We start from the raw sequence: 24,702 nt of genomic DNA, 5'->3' as shown, positions 1-24,702 counted from the left end.
CCTTCTCTCAACTCCTGGGAATTGCTGATCTGCTTTCTGTCTGTATGAATTCACTTATTCCAGAGATTTTCTATAGATGGAATCATACACTGTGTAGCCTTTTGTGTCTGGCGTCTTTCACTTGATGTAATGTTTTCAAGGTTCGTCAAGACTGTGGCATGCATCAGTATTTTATCCCCTTTTATGGCTGAACAATATTCCATTGTGCGAATACGTCACATTTTGTTTATACCTTTATCATATACCGCGTATTATACCAATTCATCCACTGATGGACATTTGAGTTGTTTCTATCTTTTGTTGTAAACAGTGTTGTTTGTAAACATTTGTGCATATATATTTTTTGAGCACTTATTTTAAATTCTTTTGGATATATCCCTATGAGTGGAATTGCTGGATTATTTGGTCATTTTATGTTCAACTTTTTGAGAAATCACTGAACTGTTTTCCACAGAGGCTGTACCGTTTTACATTCCCACCAGCAATGCACGAGGTTCCCAATTTCTTCACATTCTTGCTAATATTATTTTCCATTAAAATTATATTCATACTAATGCATACAAAGTGGTATCTCATTGTGATTTCCCTAATGACTAAAGTTGTTGAGCAGCTTTTCATGTATGTGTTGAGCATGTGTATATCTCCTGTGGAGGAATGTCTGTTCAACTCCAGGGGCCAGTTTTAAATTGGAGTTTTTGTTTCTTGCTGTTGAGTTGTAAGAATTCTTTCCATATGTTGGACAACAACTCTTATCAGATATATGATTTGCATATATTTTTTTCACATTCTTTGGGCGGCCTTATTATTTTTTCCTCATTTTTTATTGCTGTTCAAGTACAGTTGTTTCCATTTTCCCCTCACCACTCCCCCCACCCCAGCCATCCCCATTTCCCACCATTGATTCTCCCCCACCTTGGTTTTGTCCATGTGTCCTTTGTACATGTTCCTGAAAACCTTTCTCTTTTCCCCCCATTATCACCCCCCACCTCCTTCTGGTTACTGTTCTCTCTTTCTTTCTTTCTTTGATTGTATTTATTTATTTTTAGAAATAGGGGAAGGGAGAGAAAGATCGATGTGTGGTTGCCTCTCATGCGCCCCCTACTGGGGACCTACCCAGGCATATGCCCTGACTGGGAATCAAACTAGTGACCCTTTGGTTCATAGGCTGGCGCTCAATCCCCTGAGCCACTCCAGCCAGGGCTGTCAGTTCATTCTTAATTTCAATGCCTCTGGTTATATTTTGCTTGCTTGTTTGTTTTGTTAATTAGGTTCCACTTATAGGTAAGAACATATGGTATTTGTCCCTCACTGCCTGGCTTATTTCACTTAGCATAATGCTCTCTAGTTCCATCCATACTGTTGCAAAGGGCAGGAGTTCCTTCTTCCACAATGTGTATTATTCCATTGTGTAAATGTACCATGGTTTTTTGATCCATTCATTTACTGATGGGCACTTAGGTTGCTTCCAACAGTTGGCTATTGTAAATTGTGCTGCTATGAACATCGGGGTGCATAGGTTCTTTTTAATTGGTGTTTCAGGGTTCTCGGGGTATAATCCTAGCAGTGGAATTGCTGGGTCAAAAAGCAGTTCCATTTTTAGTTTTCTGAGGAAATTTCATACTGTTTTCCACAGTGGCTGCACTAGTCTGCATTCCCACCAACAGTGTACTAGGGTTCCCTGTTCTCCACATCCTCTCCAACACTTGTTTGTCAATTTGTGTATGATGGCCATTCCGACCGGTGTGAAGTGGTATCTCATTGTGGTTTTAATTTCCTTCTCTCTGATGGCTGGTGACACTGAGCATTTTTTCATATGTCTTTGGGCCCTCTGTATGTCCTCCTTGGAGAAGTGTTTGTTCAAGTCCTTTGCCCATTTTTTAATTGGGTTGTTTGTCTTCTTGGAGTGGAGTCTTGTGAGTTCTTCATAGATTTTGGAGATTAAATCCTTGTCTGAGGTATCACTGGCAAATATGTTTTCCCATACAGTTGGTTCCCTTTTCATTTTAATGCTGTTTTCTTTAGCTATGCAGAAGCTTTTTATTTTGATGAGATCCCGTTTGTTTATTCTCTCCTTTATGTCCCTTGCTCTAGGGGACATACTGGTGAAAATATTGCTGTGTGGGTCTTATTACTTTCTTGATAGTGTCCTTTGATGCACAAATGTTTTAAATTTTGATGAAGTCCAACTTATCTATTTTCCTTTTTGTGGCTCACGTTTTTGGTGTCACGGATAAGAATCAGTTGTCAGATCTAAGGTTGTAAGAATTTACCCCTATGTTTTCTTTTAAGAGTTTCATATCTTATATTTAGGCCTTTGATTTAAGTTAAATTTTGCATTTGGTGTGAGGTCTGAATGTGTCCACCCCAAATTTCATATGTTGAATCCAAACCTGCAAAGGTAATGGTCTTAGGAGTTGGGACATTTGGGAGATGAACAGGATTAGTGTTCTTCTGAAGGAGACCTGACTGAGTTAGCCCCTTCCATCATGTAAAGATATAGTAAAAATCACTGACAACCAGAAAGAGGGACTTCACCAGAACACAGCTGCGCTGGCACCTTGATCTTAGACTTCCCAAGCTCTGGGACTGTGAGAAATATATTTCTGTTGTTTATAAATTATCTAGTACATGATATTTTGTTATAGCAAACTGAATGGATTAAAAGAGGGTCCAACTTCATTGTATTGCATGCGGATATCCAGTTTTCTCAGCATCACTTGTTGAAATGACTATTTTTTACCCATTGAATGATATTGGCACCCTTATAGAAAATCAACTGATCATAGATCTAAGTGTTTATTTCCGAACTATCAATTATATTCTATTTATGTATGTTTTTTAATCTTTATTGCAAGTACCACACTTTTGACTACTGGAGTTCTTCAGTAAGTTTTGAAATCAAGAAGTCTAAGCCCTTTAAATTTATTGTTTTTCAAGATTGTTTCGGCTATTTGAGGCTCCTTGAAATTCCTATGAATTTGAATTTTAGAGTCAGTTTTTTTAAAAATCTGTGAAAAAGGCCACTGGAATTTTCATAGGATTGCATTGAATTTGTAGAATAGTTTTAGGAAGTATTGACATCTTAATGATATTAAGTGTTCCAATTTATGAACACAAGATGCCTTTCATTTGGTTAGGTCTTCCTCAATTTATTTCAGCATGTTTTGTAGTTTTTAGTGTGTAAATCTTTCACCTCCATGGTTAAAGTTATTCCTAAGTATTTTAATCTTTTTGATGCTATTGTAAATAGAATTTTGTTAATTTCCTTTTTGGATTGTTCATTGCTAGTATATAAAAAAACACTATTGATTTTTTCCCTTGATACTGTAACCTGTAACCTTGATGAATTCATTTAACTCTACAGTGTTGAAAAAATTCTTTAGGATTTTCTTATGTGAAACCACATTGTCTACAAAAGAGATAGTTTTACTTCTTCCTTTCCAATTTGAATGTCTTTTATTATTTCCCTGCATAAGTGCTGTAGCCAGCATTTCCAGTAATTTTTTGAAGGAAAGTGGCAAAAGTGGGCATTCTTGTTTTGTGTCTCATCATAGCTGGGAATTTTCAGTTTTTCACTAGAGTATGATATTAGCTGCTTTAAAAATAAATATCCTTCAGGATGTTGAAGAACTTTTCTCTTATTTTTAGTTTCCTGAGTGTTTCATCATGAAAAGTGTGTTGGATTTTCTCAAAAGCTTTTCTTCATTAACTGAGATGATCATGGTATTTTTTTTCCCCCACTACCGCTGGTATTCTTGGCCACTAGGTCCAATTATCTATCTTTATATATATATATGTGTTATTTATTTTTTTGTGCTTATACCATGAAAATCTTCTTTTCATTAATGATCATTAAAATGATGATTTCCAGTGGCTATTTGTTATATCCTTATATGAATGTTCTATATTTAATATTTCTATGTTGTTTCAAATTTTTAGTATTTTTCTGTATTTCTGTTTCTTCAGGAACAAAGACCTTAGAACTGGAATTATTGGGCTAAAGGCTACGAACACTTTTAAATAAAAATAAATAATTCCAACTGATGTAAAAAATCAGTATGAGCTTCGACCAGCACAATATCTGTTTAATGAAGTTTGTTGGTGTGCTGCATGCTTCCTGCTTCAACACTCCAGGACCCGTGAGTTTGGTCTCTATTCATCTCCCAAGTTCTTAATCTTTGCTGCTATTAAGCAGATCACCTCTTTCCCTCCTTCTCCATATTTATTTTTCTTTTTGTTTCTTGATTTGTCCACTTTCCATACACATTCTCATCTTCGGTATTTGTTCACTTCATCTTCTGAATGACTAATCCAATAAAGTCAAATGCAGGAAATATGAAAACTTACCAGTAAAAATATTAATAAAGCACACATGCACATTATTACTATCCATATTTTATTTAGCTGGGAAGAAAAGGAATTTGCAATCTGGTTAGTTTTGATTTCGTTTTTTCGGTCTTTTCTTTATCAATACCCATTTATGTGTTCCTGAGTGCAAGTTTTTTAGGATTGTCTGGGAATATAGGGACACTGGAAAATGATTGAACCCACATGAAACAAATGTAAAACACTGAGTTTTACAGAATATGGAAGAAAGGCAATCTATCTGCGTACATTTTCGTATTTTACTAGGTTAAAAAAATACTGTGTTCGAAGTAAAATTTTGTCCACAGATACCAAGCATAGACCCCACCCCACTTAAATACACCCCTACAACACACAGACATCAGCATCATGAGGTAAAATTGACTTAAAATTGATATAATTCTAAATACAAGGAAACAAAAGAGCCCAAGATCAGAATAAATAAATATAAGCAAGACACTCATTAGGAGACTTCACCATGCAGCCCCTGGTTTGGCTTCCCCCGCGCCCACGAGCCGCGGAAGGAAAACTACAATTCCCAGAGTGCTTAGAGGGAGGCGCGTCGGCCCTCGAAACGCGCTGCTTGGGTCCCGCCCCCTCACTCTGGCGACTGGAGTTCTGTGAGAAGTTCACAGAACTTCTCTTCTCCCATTGGTGGGCTCTCAGAGAGGTCAGTCACCGAGTTCCCGTTGCCTTTGGTTCATTCCAAGCCGCGGGCTCTCCGCCCGATACCAAGATGGCGGCAGAAGCAGCTGGTGGGAAGTACAGAAGCACTGTCAGCAAAAGCAAAGACCCTTCGGGGCTGCTCATCTCTGTCATCAGGTGAGGGAGGCAGGGTCAGGGGACAGGGGGCAGCGGGCAGCGGCTCGACCTCCGCTTTGGCAGGGAGGAGGGTGAGCTGGGTTCCACCCTGCTGACCCTTCCTTTCCCCCCTTGCCTCCTCTGAGCCCACCCAGGGTCTCCCACAGACCCCCCCCCTTCTCTCTGGGATTGAGCGAGAGGGAGGAGCCCCGCCTCTGTCTTTTCTGTAGGGTGCCCGGCCCTAAGAGCACTCTCACCCTTCGGGGCTTGGCAGAGAACGCCAGGTGTGGTCATTTGTTCCTACCAGGTTGATTTGTCGGTGGCCTTCTGCTGGGCTCCCCGGGGAAGGTGGCCACCTGTGAATGGCCACAGCGTCACGTGCAAGAGCCCGTAGTGAGCTGGGGTCTGAAGGCACACGTCCGTTTTCGATTGTTACTCTGCCTTCCTAGCCCGGTCTGTTCCAAAAAACAAAAATAAGAAAGAAAGAAAAGAAACAAATTTCAAGTTATTCTCTATGCATATTATTTTACCAGAATATAAATGGTGGGAGTGGTCGGCCTTTTATGTTTTCTTTTAAGTGAAATAAATTGAGATGGAAGAACCCTTTCAAGTAACATTAAGATGATAGTGAGAGTAACTAAAAACACTTGAATGAAATATGACACGTTTTTACGTTGTTGACATTTCAATTTCAACTCAGGCATTTTCCCTAAAATAAAACGGGAATGCCCCTCTTTTCCCCCCGCCTCCGCCCCCCTCCCCCAACCTGTGCCAAACTTTTGGTTGAGTTCTTGGAGGGCTCTTGGAATGTCCTGATCTTTTTAAAACCCAGGCCTAGTAGTGTCTGGTAGTTAATAAGCTCTCGAGTGAATGAACATCCCCATACTGATAAAGACCCATCTTGTGCGTGTTATTTAGGGATTTCTAGTTTAACATTATGGCATATTAATCACTATTACAAAATAATTTTAAAGGATTAAAATGATAATTCTCAGTATGGAAATTCTTAAGATTCTTGGTAGGCCATGCACAGGAAACGCTGTTCTGTTGTGGACACCTTTCTTTCAGGGACAATACACAGGTAGCGTAGGTGTTTCATGATATTAGAATATTTGTAGCTTCCCGACCTAATCCCCTGTGGAAATATAATACATGATTTCTTTGGGCTCTTCTTTGAACTGGTTTATGTTTTTCTGCCTTGCAGTGAACATTCATTTGGACAGTACATATTTATTGCCCGTTTGTAGTAGTATGCTCCTGGCACTTATATGTACTTCGGAAATACTTACTTAAAAGATTTTATTTATTTATTTTTAGAGAGAGGGGAAGGGAGGGAGAAAGAGAGGGAGAGAAGCATCCATTGATTGCCTTTCACACATGTCCTGACCAGGGGGTGGAACCTGCAACCCAGGCATGTGCCCTGCCTGGGAATGAAACCTGTGAACTTTCGCTTTGCTAACTCACTGAGCCACACCAGTCAGGGCCTTTGGAGATATCTATTGAATGAGTAAGTGGATGCCCTGAGTTTTGCAAAGACTAGTCTGACATGATGTTACAGTGGACTGTATACTTACGATATTATAGTACACTATATTTACAATATGTTATATAGTAGGCTATATTTGAGGGATAAAATATATAAGTAAAAACTGTGACGTAAGGCTAGAAGGGACAGATGGAATGTGATGGGATTCCAGGAGGAAGAGTAATTATTTCCAGTGGAGTGCAGAATTAGGGGTATTAGCAGCTATATAAATTGTAACATTTCACAGGTGTTCTTATCCTTCCATAGGCTTTATCTATTTCTTTCATACTATACCAATTTTATTGAATGCAGTTCAATTACCCTAAATGTCCTGTATTTGAAAAAAGCATTAAAAAAACTAAAGCATTTTTTTCCCTGATACTGATTCAGAAACATACATTGCTTATGGTTGCTTTTGTGTTCTCCCAGGGAAACTGCATGGTGTGGAGTGTGATCTGTGGTTATCCGTCCATTTCTTATGCTGGTGTATATTACTTTCACAGTATCACCATGATTTAGACCTAGGCATTTTCTACTTCGACCTCTGCATGTTACTGTTTTCTTTTTTCTTCCTTGTCTTTGACCACCTCAGGCTATTTGAACAACACTTACTTTGTCATATTTGTGAGCAGCATGATATAAATGGAGTGTCCACACCTAGCACAGTGGACACATTTGGTAAGGATTGGGGTTCGTGTTTATCTGTGACCTTTTTAAGAGGGATGTTGTTGATGTCAGAGTGTTGATGTTTGTATTTCATTTCTTTGGGTCAAAGGAAAACTTTGGGGTTGGAGTGAGGGTGTTATTATTCTGTCTCCTTGTTGTGTTCCTCCCTGGTGTGCTTTTGAACATGCCCAGTGGTTTAAATTTCATAAACAGTAGCTTTGAATGAGAGGATTGTAGTGTTACTTTGGTGTTTGGGTGGGAGGAGAGTCGGAGTGAGTTCTTTAGGGAACAGAATGGGGAATGTAGTTGCTAAGGGAGTAGGTCTTAAATTTTTTCATTACAAGAAAAAAATTATAACGTTAAGTGATAACGTTAAGTGGTAACTTACTATGGTAATCATATTGCAACATACACATCAATCATGTTTTATACCTTAAGTAAACATAATGTTATATGTTATTTATATTGGGTTGGCCAAAAAAATCCCTGGCTTTTTTTCCGGTCGATGGCTGTAGTAGCGCTTAGTTGTGTTTAACTTGATTCGAAACAGTTTTCTTGGTTTCTGTTGTGACAGCTGTCAGATCAGCGTGCATTAAAAAAATGTGTATGTGCAGTGTATGGAGAAGGTGCTGTGACTGATCAAATGTGTCAAATGTGGTTTGCAGAGTTTCTTGGTACTCTTGACATTTTGGCCAAATAATTCTTTGCCGTGGGGCTGGCTGTCTCATACACTGGAAGATGTTTAGCAGCACCTGGGCCTCTACCCACTGGAAGCCAATAGTGGGAGATAGTTGACATACTCAAAATAGCCAAATCAATGAAATTATTGGCAAAAATGAAAAAGTGTGTTTTTATTTTATGGGAAAAATGTAACAGACATTTTGGCCAACACAACAGCTCAATAAAATTGGAAGAAAAAGAATGAGGTATGTGTGTGTATTTCTCATTAGTGAATTGTTCTGTCATCCTCTAGTTGCTGCTTTGTCTCTCTGTTTAGTTTGTGTTCTCTGTATTACCCTTATTGCAGCATGGTACTTGTGATTCTTAATTCGTGGTCTAGAGCTTTGGTCCTCTTATGCTTAACCTCTTTTCATATCCTCTCTCAAATACTGTAGCTTTTAGGGAACAAACCTCTATAAGGAAAGCCTGTTTTATTCATTCATTCATTCAAATCCTCCCCTGAGGATATGTTTGTTCATTGATTTGAGAGAGAGAGAAAGAAACAGAGAGAGATAAACATTTATGTGAGAGAGAAACATTGATTGGTCGCCTCCCCAATGTGCCCCAACTGGGGATTGAACTCCCAACTTATGTGCCCTGACCAGGAGTCAAAGCCACCACCTTTTGGTGTATGAGACAATGCTCCAATCAACGGAGCCACCTGGCCAGGGTGGGAAAACACAGTTTTGACTCATATTTATTATTAAGTCTGCGCTACATCTTCAGGAGTCATGGAACTGTCCATGCCAGTTTCCTTTCATGTTTCCTTGCACTTTCCATTTTGTCACAGTAAGTTACTTGTTAGTGAGAGTCCACTGTCCTTTGAAAAGTTTGTGTAATTCAGCTTTGTCTTTTTATCACTGAGCAGTTGTTTTTCTTCTTTGAATAGTGCACATTAACATTTCTCCCTTAATTCTCTTGTTTGGTTAGGTAAAAAAATGTCATTTCTAGACTACATTATGTATTAACATAAGTTTTTTTACCAGATATATCTATATCTATATATCTGTATCTATATATTTGTTTTAAAATATTTTATTCAATTACAGTTGTCCGTAACATAAGTTTTTATGTACTTTAAAATGCTATTTCTATTAGTTAGAGGTACATTTAACGGTCTTTTAACACTGGATAAAAAAGTGCAGGTGAGTAAGAGTTTGTTTGACCTGAGGACAGCGTGGGTGTCGACATGGAATATCTGACTCTCATCACTATTCCTAATCACAGTATCAAATGGTTAAATAATGGCTCTATTCTGTAGTGTGGCAGTCCATCAATGTGATTTAAAGATGAAGTATAGTGTCATTGTAATGAAAGGATTACATTTGGCAGATGAGTATTTTTTAAAGTACCTTGAGACTCATAAATGTAATTCTTAAGCGTTTAAAAAGTATTTGAAAAAATATTTCAGGACCGTGAGATGTTTCAGAGGGTGTGCTCTGGTAGCTTTGCAGGGAGATCCTCCGGTGGTGGGGTGGTGGGGTGGGGCTTTGAAGGGACAGAGTGCTTGGGGTTGGGGCTGCTGGGGTGCAGTTTTGGGTTTGGAGTCTTGCCATTGGCCCTTTAAGGTGGAACTGAGTGGGTGGACCGAGTCCCGGTTACCTGCTGATGCAGGATTGGGGCAGTTTCATCCTCATGCGCCCACAGTGTTTTCCTGCTGTGGTGTTGACCCCCACCCTCGTGTTCCGTGTGGAGTGGCGTGGGAGTGGGAAGCCTTTCTAAACAGGAGATAAGAGAGAGGGCGTTTGGGAGGTGCTGTTTCATTTTTGTGAGTTCTCGTCAGATTTTTAATTGGGAAATGTGTCTTCCACTTACTGTTAGGTGATTTGCTTTCCAATTAAGCGTTGACTCTTCTCTTTATCAGTTGGTCTTTAGTGGCCAGCTCAGTTGGGAAGACAAACTTGGCCGTGACTGAGGGGACCTTACTGAAATGCCCGACTGGAAGGGCTCTGGGTACCGTGTCAGGGAGGATCGAAGGCTCATGTTTTCATCAACTTTCAGGTCTTCGCAGAAGATGGGGTTTCAGAAACTTAGGGAATCCTTTCCTGTGGACACCTGTTAAGGTCCTCAGAGAATGTTTCGGTCAAGCCCATATTTAGTTCAAAGGAGACTTCGTTGGAGGGGTCCAGGCTTTTTTGAGAGCTTCGCACAAACAGCTGTGAGGGTCCTGACACAGTCTGTGGCAGGAAAGGGACCCGGACCTGGAACTGCGTTCGGTAGGCAGTGTGGTCCCACCCCCGCCTTCTTTCTTTATCTGAGCCTGTCTTGTGATACTTTTTAGGGTTGCCAGCTCCCTTTGGGCCCTGGGGAGTCTTGCCACTAGTTTGAAAATTTCTACAAGAATAGCTGGAGACTAAACACTTTGTAAACTTTCTAGAAGGCCTAGGGCATCTAAAAGTATATGCGGATGCAAGGGGGAAAGGTTCTATTTTTTTTCCTGGCCAAACATGCAGAATTAGTATCTTGGGAACCCATTTGTAGTTTCTAACCTCATGTATAAATTTTTAAAAAGACTTTATTTATTTATCTTTAGAGGGTAAGGGAAGGAGAGAGGGAGAGAAATATCAATGTATGGTTGCCTCTCGTAAGTCCCCTGCTGGGAACTGGCCTGCAACCCAGGCATGTGCCCTGACTAGGAATCGAACCGTGATCCTCTGGTTTGCAGGCCCGCGCTCAATCCACTGAGCTACACCAGCCAGGGCTCATGTATAATTTTTAACATGGGAATTCTTGAAGGCTCTGAGGCATATGGTTTTAATGTTGGGTGACTGGTCAGTTTTTTTCGAGCCATTACTAATATAGGTAGGTGTGGTCACAGCCTTTGGTGGGCAGTGCAGTATTGTGAAGTAACCTTGGACCAGTTACTTAAAACCACCATATTTTACTTTCTTGTAAAATGGGGTAATACGGTGATCTGCTACGTTTTTTTTTGAAAATTAAGTAAGAGTAAATAAAAGTCCCATAGTTTGGGTTAGAGAAGGCACTCAAATGTTCATTTCCTAATTTTGAGCATCTGCAGCTTCTCTGGTTACAAGAGACTTGATGTTAATGTTTGCCAGACAGCAACCAGGTAATGTTAATTTTCCTCCAGAACCGTCCTTGCCAGGTTGGCTGGAAAGTTTGATTCCAGTTGTCAGAATGTGCTCTTTGTATCCAGGGAGCCTTGTGTAGTTGAATTTAGACGGTTATTATTTGATAATTTGAGAGTCAGCTGAAGCAGCCAGGTTTAATGTTTGCTTATGTGTGTATGTAAAACAAAATGTAAACTGATGTAAAATGTAAAATAGATTTATTAGATTATAGACACAAAGATTATATAAACAATTTGAAGGGTCCATGATTCCTTTGCCTAGATAACCCTTGCTGCCATCAAAAAAATTATACCTATGATTGCTAAATTGTATGCATAATTTTCTAAAATTAGTCACATATTTAAAAAGTTCAAATACTTGGAGAGGAACAATAAGAAAAAGGAAGTGAAGGCCTTGCTCCCTGTTCATTTCCTTCCTGAACTATAATAAAATCCTGTTCAGTGTCCTGTGGTGGGTCCTTTGAGGAAAGAAGAAGACTGTATTTAAGTACGTGTGAATGTATAATCTTAATGAAAGAATATATATTTAAGGTATCAGTGTAATGTTGTTTATGAATTTGTACATAAGGAATATTCATAAAAATTATATATTCTTTAAACAAATGGGGTTGTACTATGTGCTGTTTAACCTTTGCTCATTTGTTTTTCTTTGTATTACTTTATCTCGGAGGTCTTTTCTAGTGGTACACACTGGTCCCTGTCGTCCTTTTTGGTGGCTGTGTAGCATTCTCTCGTGGATGCACCATAGTCTATTTAATTGGTGGCCACCTTTTGTTTAGTTTTTGAACACTTCAGTTGTTTCTTTAATTCTTTTTATCTTCTGCTAGAAATACATTGCAGCAAGGGCTCATGTACATGGGGGTGTGTCCGTGATTTAAATTTAGGGCGGTGGCAGTGGAATTGCTGCATCAGAGTGCGTGTGTGTGCCCTCGGTGTTTTGGCAGAGCCAAAATGTTCTTCAGAGAGATGGTGATTGACACTCCCACAGGAGGTGTAGTAGAGCGCCTGTTTGCTTGTGGTCTTTCCAGAAACTAGATTTTTATAAAAAATTGTTCATTAAAGTATAGTTGACATACAATATTGTGTTAGGTTCGAGTATACAACATTGTGGTTTGGCATTTACATACCTTAGGATGTGATGACCGTGATGTCAGTAACCAATCTGTCACCTTACGAGGTTATTACAGTATCGTTGACTGTATTTTCTGTGTTCTGCATTACATCTCCATGACTCTTTTATAATGGGAAGTTTGTACCTTTTACTCCTTTTCACCTTTTTCACCCTTTTCACCCATCTCCTCCTCCCCCAGCCCCCATCTATCATCAGTTTTTCTCTGTGTCTGAGTCTGTTTTGCTTGTTCATTTGCTTTGTCTTTTTTAGATTCCACGTATGAGTGAAATCATACAGTATTTGTCTTTCTCTGACTTATTTCACTTTGCATAATATCCTCTAGGTCCATCTATGTTGTCGCAGATGGCAAGATTTCATTCCTTTTTATGGCTGAATCATATTCCATTGTGTGTGTGTGTGTGTGTGTGTATATCACATCTTCAGAAACTGGATGTTTTTAATAATTGTCTTTATTAACTATGTTGTGCTAAAAAATTAAGAGGGGAGTGTTTCTTCCACTGTCATTTAGTGAATATATGTACCCATGTATCTGGGTACATGTGTTTTGCAAATTTTTTTCCCAGTCTGTGGTTTGTGTTCTCATTCTCTTGACAATGTCTTCCCCAGAGCAGAAGTTTTTTATTTTAGTGAAGCCCAGCTTATCAATTATTTCTTTCATTGATTGTGTGTTTGGTGTTATATCTAAAACTCATTGCCATACCTGAGATCATCTAAATTTTCTCCTATGTAACTTTCTAGGAATGTTATATTTTGTGTTCTATGGTTGGGTCCATTATTGATTTTGAGTTAATTTTTCATGAAGGGTGTAAGATCTGTGACTAGATTTCTTTCTTTCTTTCTTTCTTTCTTTAGTTATTTAGTTAGTTAGTTATTTTTTGCTTGTGGCTGTCTAGTTGTTCCAGCACCGTCTGTTGAAAAGATCCTCGCCCCATTCCTGACTAGACGGGGGTCCTCAGCAACCCTCTGTGCTTGTTGTTCTCTTTTGGGCTCACTTGTCATTGCAACATTTCCCATTTTCCTTTAGAAAAGTTAGATCGCACAGATTTGTAAAATATGTAGTCGTAAAAGAGAAACATTGTCCAATAATCTCATTTCCCAGAATACTTTCTGTTTTCCTTTTGTGCAGTTTTCATGTGGACCTTGTCCACCTACGTACAAAGATAATAATTGGGAATTATAACAAAGTTAACATTTTTTAGTATGACAGATTTTTTTCCTGTTAGTCTTTGTAGTTATATAAATACTTTGTAAATGGGAGAATTAAAATATAGAAAATTACAGAGAAGAAAATATAAATTACTCATTCTTTCCACCCAGAATTAACTCCTGTTAATAACACTATTTCCATTTAAATAAAATCATTGTATTGTTATAAAAATAGTATGCACTCATTAAAGGTATTCAAACAATAGAAATGCAGAAAAATGTCAAGATAAAAATAAAAAATTGTTTTAAACTTTATCTTTTATAAGTTTCCCTCATTGAAATCAGATGGACCTAATCCCAGACATCTCTCCTGTGCACATGTGTGCTCTCTCTCGCTTTCTCTCTCTCTCTCTTTCTGTGTCTGAAATGTTGGATGGATAGAAATAATTTTTTGTAAATATGGAATCTTTCTCTGTATACTAGCTTATAGGCTTACTTTGTTTCCCCTTCCCAGGCATACAGATACATAGAAAAGTGTACGTGTGTTAAGTACATGGTTTGATGAATTTTTATCTGTATAACCTCTACTCACATCAAGTTGGAGAACACTTCCAGCATCTGTCAGTTTTTCCCCGGTGTGTGTGTGTGTGTGTGTGTGTGTTGTGAGGATATCTTCCTGTTCCAACGCCACTCATTGAAAAGACTGTCCTTTACTGAATAGTGTGCACCTTTGCAAAAATCCATTGACATATTTGGGTCTGTCTTGACTTTCAGCCTGATCCATTCACCTGATCTTAATGATAGTACCACGGTCTCGATTGCTGCTTTTAGAAGTCAGGAAGGTGTATAGTGTAAGCTCTCCAACTGTATTCTACTTTGTAAAAGTTATTTTGGCTGTTCTAGGTCCTTTGCATTTCTGTATCAATTTTAGAACCAGCTACTCAATTTCTACAATAAAACTTGATAGAATTTTGGTTGGGATTGCATGAATGTACAGATTAATATAGGAGAATGGACATTTTAACATTGTCGAGTCTTCTGATCCATGACCAGGGTATATATATCTCTTTACTTAATTTTTCTTCGCAATTTTTAATGTGTAAGTCTTACATGTTGTTTGTCAGTTTTACCTCTAAGTGTTTTAGGCCACTGAATGCTGAGGTTCAGATTTTTTTCCATTTTTTTAAATAATTTTTTTAAGTTTATTTATTTATCTTTTAGAGGGGAAGGGAAGGAGAGAGGGAGAGAAATATCAATGTATGGTTGCTTCTTGTGAGTCCTCTGCTGGGAACTGGCCTGCAACCCAGGCATGTGCCCTGACTGGGAATCGAACCACGATCGTGTGGTTTGCAGGCCCGCACTCAATCCACTGAGCTACACCAGCCAGGGCTCCGTTTTTTTTTCTTGGTGTTTTATATAGTCTGTATTGTTATGTGTTCAAGTTCACTAATTTTTTTCTATAATCTCTAATTTATTAATTCTGTAATGCAATTTTTATAGTTTGTAGTATTGATCTGTAGAACTTTGAGTTGGGTGTTTTTTTAAAAATATATTTCATTAATTATGCTATTACTGTTGTCCCAGTTTTCTCCCCCTTCCCCCGCTCTGCTTGCTACCCCCCTTCCCTCCAGTAATCCCCCCTCTTAGTTCATGTCCATTGGTTGTGCGTATAGGTCATTTGGCTTCTCCATTTCCTATATTCTTTTCTTTTTATTTTAATTGTTGTTCAAGTGAAGTTTTCTGTCTTTTACTCCCATCCCAGCCCACCCACCCACCCACCCAGCCCTCCCTTCTCCCTCCCATTTCCACCCCCCCTAGTTTTTGTCCATGTATCTTTTATACTTGTTCCTGTAAACCCTTTCCCCCATACTATTCTTAACATTGCCCTGGTTTTTACCTACCAGTTATGCTTCTTAATCCCTGCACCTTTCCACCTATTCTCTGCTTTCCACCTCCCAGTTGATAACCCTCCAAATGATCTCCATATGTACGATTCTGTTCCTTTTCTGGTTGTTTGCTTAGTTTGTTTTTTGAGATTCAGTTGTTGATAGTTGTGAATTTGTTGAGAGTTTAATGTTCATAGTTTTGATCTTTTTCTTAAGTACCGTATTTTTTGGACCATAAGACACACCTAGGTTTTAGAGGAGGAAAATAGGAAAAAAATTTGAAGCAGAAAATGTGGTAAAATATTTAATAACATAAATAACATAATATTTCACCAATGTAAAATGTAAGTAGAGCTCAACAGCAGCATTAACAATCATCAGTCCTCTCAAATTTGGTGTGTCTTACAGTCTGAAAAATACAGTAAGTCCCTTTAACATTTCAGGTAATAATGGCTTGTTGATGATGAACTCCTTTAGTTTTACTTTGTCTGGGAAGTACTTTATCTGCCCTTCAATTCTAAATGATAGCTTAGCTGGGTAGAGTAATCCAGGTTGTAGGTCCTTGCTCTTTATCACTTTGAATACTTCTTTACCAGTCCCTTCTAGCCTGCAAGGTTTCTTTTGAGAGTCTTGTGGGAACTCCCTTATAGGTAACTCTCTGCTTTTTCTTTTGCTGCTTTTAAGATTCTTTCTGTATCTTTAACCTTTGGTATTTTAATTATGATGTGTCTTGGTGTGGTCTACTTTGGGTCCAACTTTTTTGGGACTCTTTATGCTTCCTGGATTTGTATGTCTGTTTCCTTTACCAAAATAGGGAAATTTTCTTTCATTATTTTTTCAGTGAGTTTTCTATTTCTTGCTCTTCCTCTTCTCCTTCTGGCATCCCTATGATTTGGATGTTGGTAAGTTTGGAGATGTCCCCAAGGCTTCTTACTCTATCCTCTTTTCTATGAATTCTTGTTTCTTCTAACTGTTCTGGTTGAATGTTTATTTCTTTTGTTCCCAGTTGTTGATTTGAGTCCCAGCTTTACTGTTGGTTCCCTGTGGATTTTTCTTTATTTCATTTAGTGTAACCTTCATTTGTTTCTCATTTTTTTGGTTTTTTTTTTTTTTTTTTTTTTTTTTGCTGTACTCAGTGAGTTCTTTGAGTATCCTAATCACCAGTGTTTTGAACTCTGCATCTGATAGTTGGTTATCTCTGTTTTGTTTAGCTCTTTTTTGGGGGCTTCTGTTCTTTCATTTCAGCCCTGTTTCTTTCTCTCCTCAATTTGGCAGCCTCGCTGTGTTTGTTTCTGTGTACTAGGTAGAGCTGCTTTGACTCCCTGTCTTAGTAGTGTGCCCTCTTATAGAAAAGGCACCTGTAAATTGTGTGGGGCAGAGCCTTAGGTAATCTCCAGGATGGGGCAACCCGCTTTACTGCTTTGTGGTTCTATATGCGGGGAGGCCTCAGAGAGGGGACGGTGCTGCTGCGTGGCTTCTGGAGGTTTGCCCAGCAGTCATCCCATTTCCAGTCACTTCACCCACTCCCCGCATGTGACTGGCTCCCTTCCAGCTGCTGCCTTGAATCCTGAATCCCAGAGTGAGTGGGTTTGCATAGGCTCTAAGACCATGGGGGCCCTTTAAGCAGAGTCTCCAGAAAATCTGGCAGCTTTTTCTGCCACCCAACCCCCCAGTGGTTTTTACAGCCAGAAGTAATGGGGATTTGTCTTCCTGGTGCTAGAACCCTGGTCTCTGCAGCCTGGCCTTGGGCTGGGGTTGCTCACTCCCAAGGTTCCCCTCTAGGTTTTTATCCCCCACAGTGAGTGGTGGGACGCCTGTTCTGCTGCCACCGCTGCCTCTCCGTGCCTCGTCGGGTCTCCTCAGCCCCCCACCTGTCTTTGCCTCTCCTACCCGTCTGGACGAATGTGGCCTCTTTAAATCCTTGGTCCTCGGACTTTCATAGTTAGACTTGCTGACAGTTCTGGGTGTTATTTGTTCTGAGGTTTAGTTGTAATTCTTTCTGTGGTTGCAAGAGGAGGTATAGCGTGTCAATGTATGCCTCCATCTTGACTGGAAGTCTAATTTAGGTGTTAAAAAATATCTTTAATGTCTGCTTACATGTTCATTCTTTCCTATAGCTTCTTGAACATGTAGAATAAAGGTATCATAAGTATTTTTTGTGTTTATTAATTTTATCATCTGTTTTATTTTTGGGTTACTTTCAGTAGATTAATATTCCCCACCCCCCACCCTTCCTTTACATGCCTTCTACTCTTTGGTTGCTAGATACTGTAAATTTTACCTTGTTGGGTACTGACATTGGATGTCTTTATTTTCCTATAAATATTCCTGAGCTTTGTTCTAGGATGTGGCTAAGTTATTGGGTTGGCAGAAAAGTCCATTATGCTTTTCCCATAAAATAAAAGACATTTTTTATTTTCAGTAAATTTATTTTCATTAAGTTTTGAGTTTGTTGGCTGTTTCCTGCTATTGGCTTCTATTAGGTCGAGGCCAGAGCTGCTGCTAAACATCTTCCAAAAGCATCAGACAGCCCCACAGCAAAAAATGATTTGGCCAAAATGTCAATAGTGCCAAGAAACTTCACAAACAACTTCTGACAAGTTTAGTCAGTCCCAGCACCTCCATACACTGTACAAATCTTTTTATGTGTTTCAGTTGCATTTTTACCTTTCTTGAAATAATAAAGCATAATATGCCCAAAATGTTACATATCTTCTTCCATCTTCAATATTAAAATGGCTACATAAAATTCACCAGCTTTGATACATTTTTATGTTTGAAATGCATGCTGATGCGACAGTTGTTACAAAACAATCTAACAAAATTGTTTCTAGTGAAGTTAAAGACAACTAAACACTAGTAGAGCCATCTCACACCAAATTGTAACCGACTTTTTGGCCAACCCAGTAGTTGGAAACAGTGCAGTCTTCTCAGGTCCAGAGCTATAGTCCAGGGCCAATTTTGTCTCACCAAGATGGCAAAATCCTGTCGAGTACTCCTTCCAATGCTCTGTGAATAAAGAGAGTTTGGGTATGATTTCAGATAATTGTTGCCATCAATCCCTTAAGGTGGTTCTTTTCCTGGCCTTGAGTGGTTCCCTCCCATGCATGCGCCGATGATACCTAGTTGAAGACCTAAGGAAGATCCTCGACAGATCTCCAGCCCTCTTTTAGGAGCTCTCTCTCCTCCCCACTCCTCTGCCCTGAAAGCTCGAACTTCGTCATGTTGAAGTTTGAGTCCTGTTTGTTTTTTCGTAAGTTGTTTCAGATGGTTGCATATGCTCAGAGAGGAAGAATAAAGTAATCAGATGTGTGTAAACACTTATGACATGAAAGTGAACTAGATATCTTGGCCCGGTGAGTCGTCCTGATTTTCAAGTATTTTGCAGTGTATTAAACAATTGAATACCTTTAATTTATGTAGTACTTTTCCTTCAGAACTCTGAGAGATGGTTTGGAACTTCTGTGCTCCTGTTTATGTATTTCTTTCTTTTTAGGAATATAGTTCTTTTCTGTTTTTGCTTATTTAGCGACTGTGTTAGTATTGGTAGTTGTTAGCCCAAGGTCTCATGGAGTGATAAATGAGTTTTCTCAGGGTGGCGTAATATTTTGTCTGTTCGTTGGTGGTGGTTTTGTTTTGTTTACATTTGGGTGGTTGCGTCCTGTGCTTGCATTTTCCAGTTTGCAGTGATGAGCTCTGCTACCAGTGGTCTTCTGCGTTGCTTCTTACACTTTGAACTGCCTTCCAGCCATATGAGTTATGACCTTGGTCTTCTTTGTAGCCAGGTCTTTATTTGTGGGAAATTTCATCTGAAAAACCTGGAAATTTGCCATCTAAGAGAAAGTTCAAAGGGAAAATTGTGTACCATTTGACTGGGTAAGACAATTTTAAGATCCTTAGGAGAACCTTTTCTGACTTTCATGTATTCTTTTGTTCTTGTTTATTCTATTACAGTTGTCTCAATTTTCTCCTCTTTACCCTCCTCTGCCCATTTACCTAGTCTTTAAAAATTTTTAAATAAAGCTGTTGCAAAAAATAAGGTGGCATGTAATTCAACAGGCCATTTTCTGTTTAGAATGCTGTGCCTGTCATTGTGTTATGGAGGGTATTGTTTTATACTCAGAATAAAACTTGAGAGTTTGTTAGAAATCCGGTTCTCAGTCACCACCTGACCCACCTGACCAGAATTTGTGTTGATTTTCAGGTGATTTGAATGCACTTTCAACAATCAGTTTGCATTTTAACTGTTAGAAAAAATTGAGATACTGGTATTGTAGCTTTGTTTTTTTAAACAAAGCAATATATACTGAAATATATGCCTATGAAGGTGATATGTCTAAGATTTGTTTCAAAATGGGAAGAGGGATCGAGTCGGTGCAAGGTGAAATACGATTGGAATGTGTTTAGTTGCTGAAGCTGGGTTTGTTCAAGTGTCCTAGTTTTTGTATGTATTTGGAAACTTTGATAAAATGTGTGTGTGTGCATGCTTACGCATGTGTATATGCTGGGGAGAGAGAAGGGGAGGAAGGACTGGGTTCTGTAGATGACTAAATTACAGAAATGCTAAATAATTAATTTTTCATGTCCTGCCCGCCCAGCCCCGCCTACTCTGCCCCCTCCCTCCCTCCCTCCCAGAAGTATCTTGCACGTGAACGTATTACAGTCTCCTGGATGTCTGCGGTTAAGAAACCTTCAATTTGTGTAATCCAGAATTTCCAAAATAACCCATTACCACATAACACCTATTGATATCCTACTAGACATCACTTCTGAGGAACTCATCAGAAACTCCAATTAGGAAATAGCATACACCTTAAAGTGACAAGATGCTATTAGAACATTCCCTGGAGGTGCAAAATGGGGTCCCTGTGGACAAAGCTTTAAGGAGGGGGTGGGCCCTAAAATGGAAGAGGGAGGAGGTAGCTTGGCTCAGTAAGGGTTGGGGTAGATTTTAACTTGACTTTGTCAACCCTGGGCTCAATTTTATACGTTCATGGGGGGTGATTGTACTTAATTTTAGATAATGGTCTTCTCTATTGGCTACACGATTTATAGCTTCTGATCCCCAGAAGTGTTTTGTGTAACCAGATTAATTGAAATAGTGAAAACCCGAATGCGTCGGGTGTAGTAATTGGCCCTTAAGTGCTGTCTGAAGCAAGACACCAATGAGTTTTCAATTGACTTTAAAGTAGAAACTGCTTCCTGTCACTTGGTATTAAATGAACCTTTTTGTACTGAATTAAGGGATGTTGTTTGTATGCATCAGAAAACTTTTTCAGAGGGACTTGTTTGTCATTGCGAATTCTTATCAGTTGGGATGGGATTATCCTGTGTTCTGTGGGCTCTAATAAGACATAATTAAGAAACAAACAATTGCAGTGTATAATTGAACATCATAAAATTGATCTAAAAGTGTAATGTAGATTTGGTTATATTTTGAGTGAAGCTGTATCTTGTGTAATTATATAGTGATGCACGTCTCAAACACTAATGTGATTTTTTTAACGCAAACTCAGAATTATGATGAGGGTTTGTTATTTTTATAATTCATCGGAAGCATTAATAGACTACTCATGGAGAGAGCTCTGCTTAGTATAAACGGCCTTTGAAGACCTTCTTCTCCACTAGTTTGGTTAGTGTTTATGTTCTTAGCAGTCCTTTTCTCCTCTTCATTTCTGCCTTCACTTGGTTCACCCTTCATGACCACCTTCAGTTCCCCTGCTGACAGAGTAGCCATATGTTGCTCGTAGGGCATTGAAGTTTATTGGTTTGCATTTTAAAGGAAAGTCAAATCTGATGCTTACACTTTGAAATAAGGGCTAAACAGATCTAATAGTATAACCTAATACATTCTGGTTAAAAGCAGTTTGGGACAGAAAACAGGGTAATGTTTTGAAGAATCACATCCGCTCTGGGCTCTTTTTTTTTGCATTGGAATCAATAACAAAAAGGGATGTTATGTTCTAGAAAGATCAGTAGGCTAATAGTTAATTTTTGTCTTACTCGGAATGAGGTTCTGATTAACCTTTGAGTGATTGTTGAGAGTTTTCAAATACTCAGTTTTTGCCTTTATGATAATGTTAGATAGAATATTTAGGAAATAAAGATGTCTCCTTATCTACTGCTCTTTCCATTATGCAATTAAAAATTAGTTAGAATTGCCTGAATGAGAAAGAAGGTCGCACTGATTGAGGGGTGGGGTGCAGGTGTTTGATGACATCCGGTTTGTGCTCAGAGGACCACCCCCCTGTTTGTCTTTTTTTTTCCTTTCCACAGTGGGGGTCGCTGAGGAGATTTGATCCTTGTTGTAGGTGGTGCTCCGCAGAGCTCTGACTTCCTGCCAAGTGATTCTGGGATATGTGGAGCCTTACTTGTAATTAGTTTTTCTGAGTTGCTTGAAAGGATTTCCATTAATTGTTTTGTTAATCTTTATTTTTCCTGGAGGAGAGGTCACCCGGTGCCAACAAGGAATGCCCCCAGTCGACAGTTAAACCTATTAACTGTTTTCAGAAAGCATGACTTAATGCTCATTATTCTGCAGGTGTCTCCAAAATTCAGGTGTATTATGTTAAGTATGTCTTATAACAGGTTAATTAGTTCAGTTATCTGAGGCTGTATTTATTAGGCAGCTAACTCTTGTGGATTTGCCAAGAGTCTGCGTTGCTATGGCTAAGGGCGGGGGTGACTTCTAACATCTGTCTGGAGAATTTACCCGACCACAATAATGTGGCCTGTGTTTCATAGGGTGGTGTCTTGGTCTGCCCAGGCCATAACCAAATACCAGAGATGGAGTGGCTAAACACCAGAAATTTATTTTCTCACAGTCCTGGAGGCTAGAAGTCCAAGGTCAAGGTACTTTCAGGGTTGGTTTTGGTGAGGGCTCTCTTCCTGGCTTGTACACGGCCACCTTCTCCCGGTGGCCTCACATGGACTTTCCTCTGAGTATGTGGAGAGAGAGCTCTCTTACATTTTTTCGTCTTCTTAAAAGGACGTCCAGTTCCATTAAACTTACTTAATCTTTCTCAGCGCCTTTATAGATCCGATCTCCAAATGTAGTCGCGTTGGGAGTTTGGGCTTCAACATAGTAATGGGGAGGGGTGTCCCAGTGCAGTCCTTAACAGATGCTACTCTGGGGACTCAGTACTGTGTGGGCGCACCCTAAATTGCTCCCATAGTGATGGCCTGTCATTACCTATAGGTAACCTTGAGGCACAGGCAAGCAAGAGTTCTGGCCGGGGTGTTAATTTTTCATAATTGGTTGTCAACCTTACTGTATGCTTTTCTGGCTCATGATGTTTAACTAACCCTCTAATCCCAAATATGTGTACTGTATATTTTTTTCTTTTCTTTTCTTTTTTTTAGATTTTCTTTATTTATCTTTAGAGGGGAAGGGAAGGAGAGAAGGAGAGAAATATCAGTGTATGGTTGCCTCTCATGAGTCCCCTGCCAGGAAGTGGCCTTCAACCCAGGCATGTGCCCTGACTGGGAATCAAACCGCGATCATGTGGTTTGCAGGCCCGTGTTCAATCCACTGAGCTACACCAGCCAGGGCAGATTTATTTCGAAAACAACTACTGTCTGGTCAGCTTGAACTATTAAAAGGTTTGCTGAGAGGAGGGAATTCATAAAGCCTGGTGTGACCCATTTAGTCCTATAAATTCCCTAATTTCTATCCATATATTAAAATGGATCATTGAAAAAGTTCTTGCTTGGACTATATTCAGAGTCTTTCAAAACCTGTAGGTCTGGGTTGCGATTTATTTCTTAAAGATAATTTTTTAAGAAAGATGATTTATTTTTACAGAGAGGGGAAGGGAAGGAGGAAGAGAGGGAGACAGAAATCAGTGTGTGATTGCCCCTCATGTGCCCCCTACTGGGGACCTAGCCTGCAACCCAAGCATGTGCCCTTACACTGAGAATCGAAATGGTTACCCTTTGGTTCGCAGGCCAGCACTCAATCCACTGAGCCACATCAGCCAGGGCTGAGTTGCATTTTAATGTTGTGTTCCTGAATGACTTACGAGGAATGGTTATATAAAATTTATTACTTTTTCCCCAGAAGGTTGTCAAGGGCATTGTTCACTCTATTGTATAATGTTTTCTTTGTTGTTTTAAGTGAAAGATTTCTTTTAAATTTAAGACTTGTTTAACATTTGCTTCCTCAGAGGAACTGCAATCCATCTTTTTGATAATGGCAACTATACAACTGGCTATGTTCTCCTTTTTGCATTGGCTGCTAGGAACCTCAGAGTTAGCTTGAGGGCTCATTTCATAGAAACTGTGTTTGCTCGAATGACCAGCATACTTGTGTTTAACATCGATGTGGCATTGTTTGTCCTGCATCTTTTTAACTAGTTCCACTTTCTCATTTGTATTATCTATGTTTTTGTATGATCCATCTCAGATCATTTTTGGGAAGAGGTAGGGTAGAGTTAAAATGATACTTGAAAGTCAGTATTGTTACTCATTACTAGTATTCCTTATTAAACCCTGGTTGAAGGCTGTCATTCTTCGCATGGGTGCTAGCCCCCAAGTGGGTTCAGAGAACACTTTCAGCCCCCAAAGCTGTAACTGATCTGGCTCCCAGCTTCCTCCCTGACCTCATCTCGTCCCTGGCACCTTTCCTTACTTCTCTAAATCCACATTGATCAACTCGTCACTCCTTCTTCTTTGAATAGGCCAAACCTGTGCTGCTTCAGAGCCTGTCTGTCTTCTGTTCTTTCTGGAATCGGCTTTTCTAGACAGTGTCACCTCCCTCCTCTCACTGTGTGGAAAGCTCCATTCAAGTGCTGTCTTGACCCGAGAGGCCCTTCCTGATCTCCATTTGTAAACTAGCCTGCACCCTCCTACCCTGCCTTCCATTTCCCACCGCGGCCGCCTCGGCCTCCACCTGGCATGGTTCTCTCTTTGTTTTATTGCTTCCCCAGGAGAATGGATGCTTCCTGAGGCAGGGATTGGTTTTGTTCGCAGCTGTGTGTTCAGCTGCTTAGAACTGGGCCTGCTAAGGAGGAGGTGCGTCATGACTATCTGTTGAATAAATAAATGAACTAAATAGGGTCACTCCTTATGACCCTATTGTTTGTCCTTTCCTAGACACTTTTGAACAGGCGTTCCGCTATGGGAGGTTATTTATTTATTTATTATTTAGCTTAAAGATTTTATTTATTTATTTTTAGAGAAGGGGAAGGGAGAAAGAGAGGGAAACATCAATGTGCCCCCCCCCCACACTGGGGACCCAGCCTGCAACCCAGGCATGTGCCCTGACTGGGAATCGAACCAGCGACCCCTTGGTTTGCAGGCCAGTACTCAGTCCACTGAGCCACACCAGCCAGGGCTTCCTGTGGGAGATAATTTAGTTGCAGTTGTTTCT

At 39.6% G+C, this 24,702-nt stretch overlaps 1 protein-coding gene across 2 annotated transcripts in view; it reads left to right on the top strand.

The window, feature by feature from the left end:
- Positions 1–5,025: 5,025 nt before the first annotated feature.
- Positions 5,026–24,702, top strand: part of EXOC4 (exocyst complex component 4) — a 679,809-nt gene continuing 660,132 nt past the window's right edge. The window contains exon 1 of one of the 2 annotated variants that reach the window (XM_037049173.1): positions 5,026–5,187. In XM_037049173.1, the coding sequence (XP_036905068.1) occupies positions 5,102–5,187 (86 nt within the window). In that variant the 5' untranslated portion in view covers positions 5,026–5,101. The remainder of the gene's footprint in view (positions 5,188–24,702) is intronic. The other variant, XM_037049172.1, reaches the window with a different exon arrangement.

Source organism: Sturnira hondurensis, unplaced genomic scaffold (genome assembly GCF_014824575.4).
Source record: "Sturnira hondurensis isolate 20B ecotype Veracruz unplaced genomic scaffold, ASM1482457v3 Scaffold0006437, whole genome shotgun sequence".
NCBI lineage: Eukaryota > Metazoa > Chordata > Mammalia > Chiroptera > Phyllostomidae > Sturnira > Sturnira hondurensis.
This window is presented reverse-complemented; position numbering and strand designations above follow the sequence as displayed.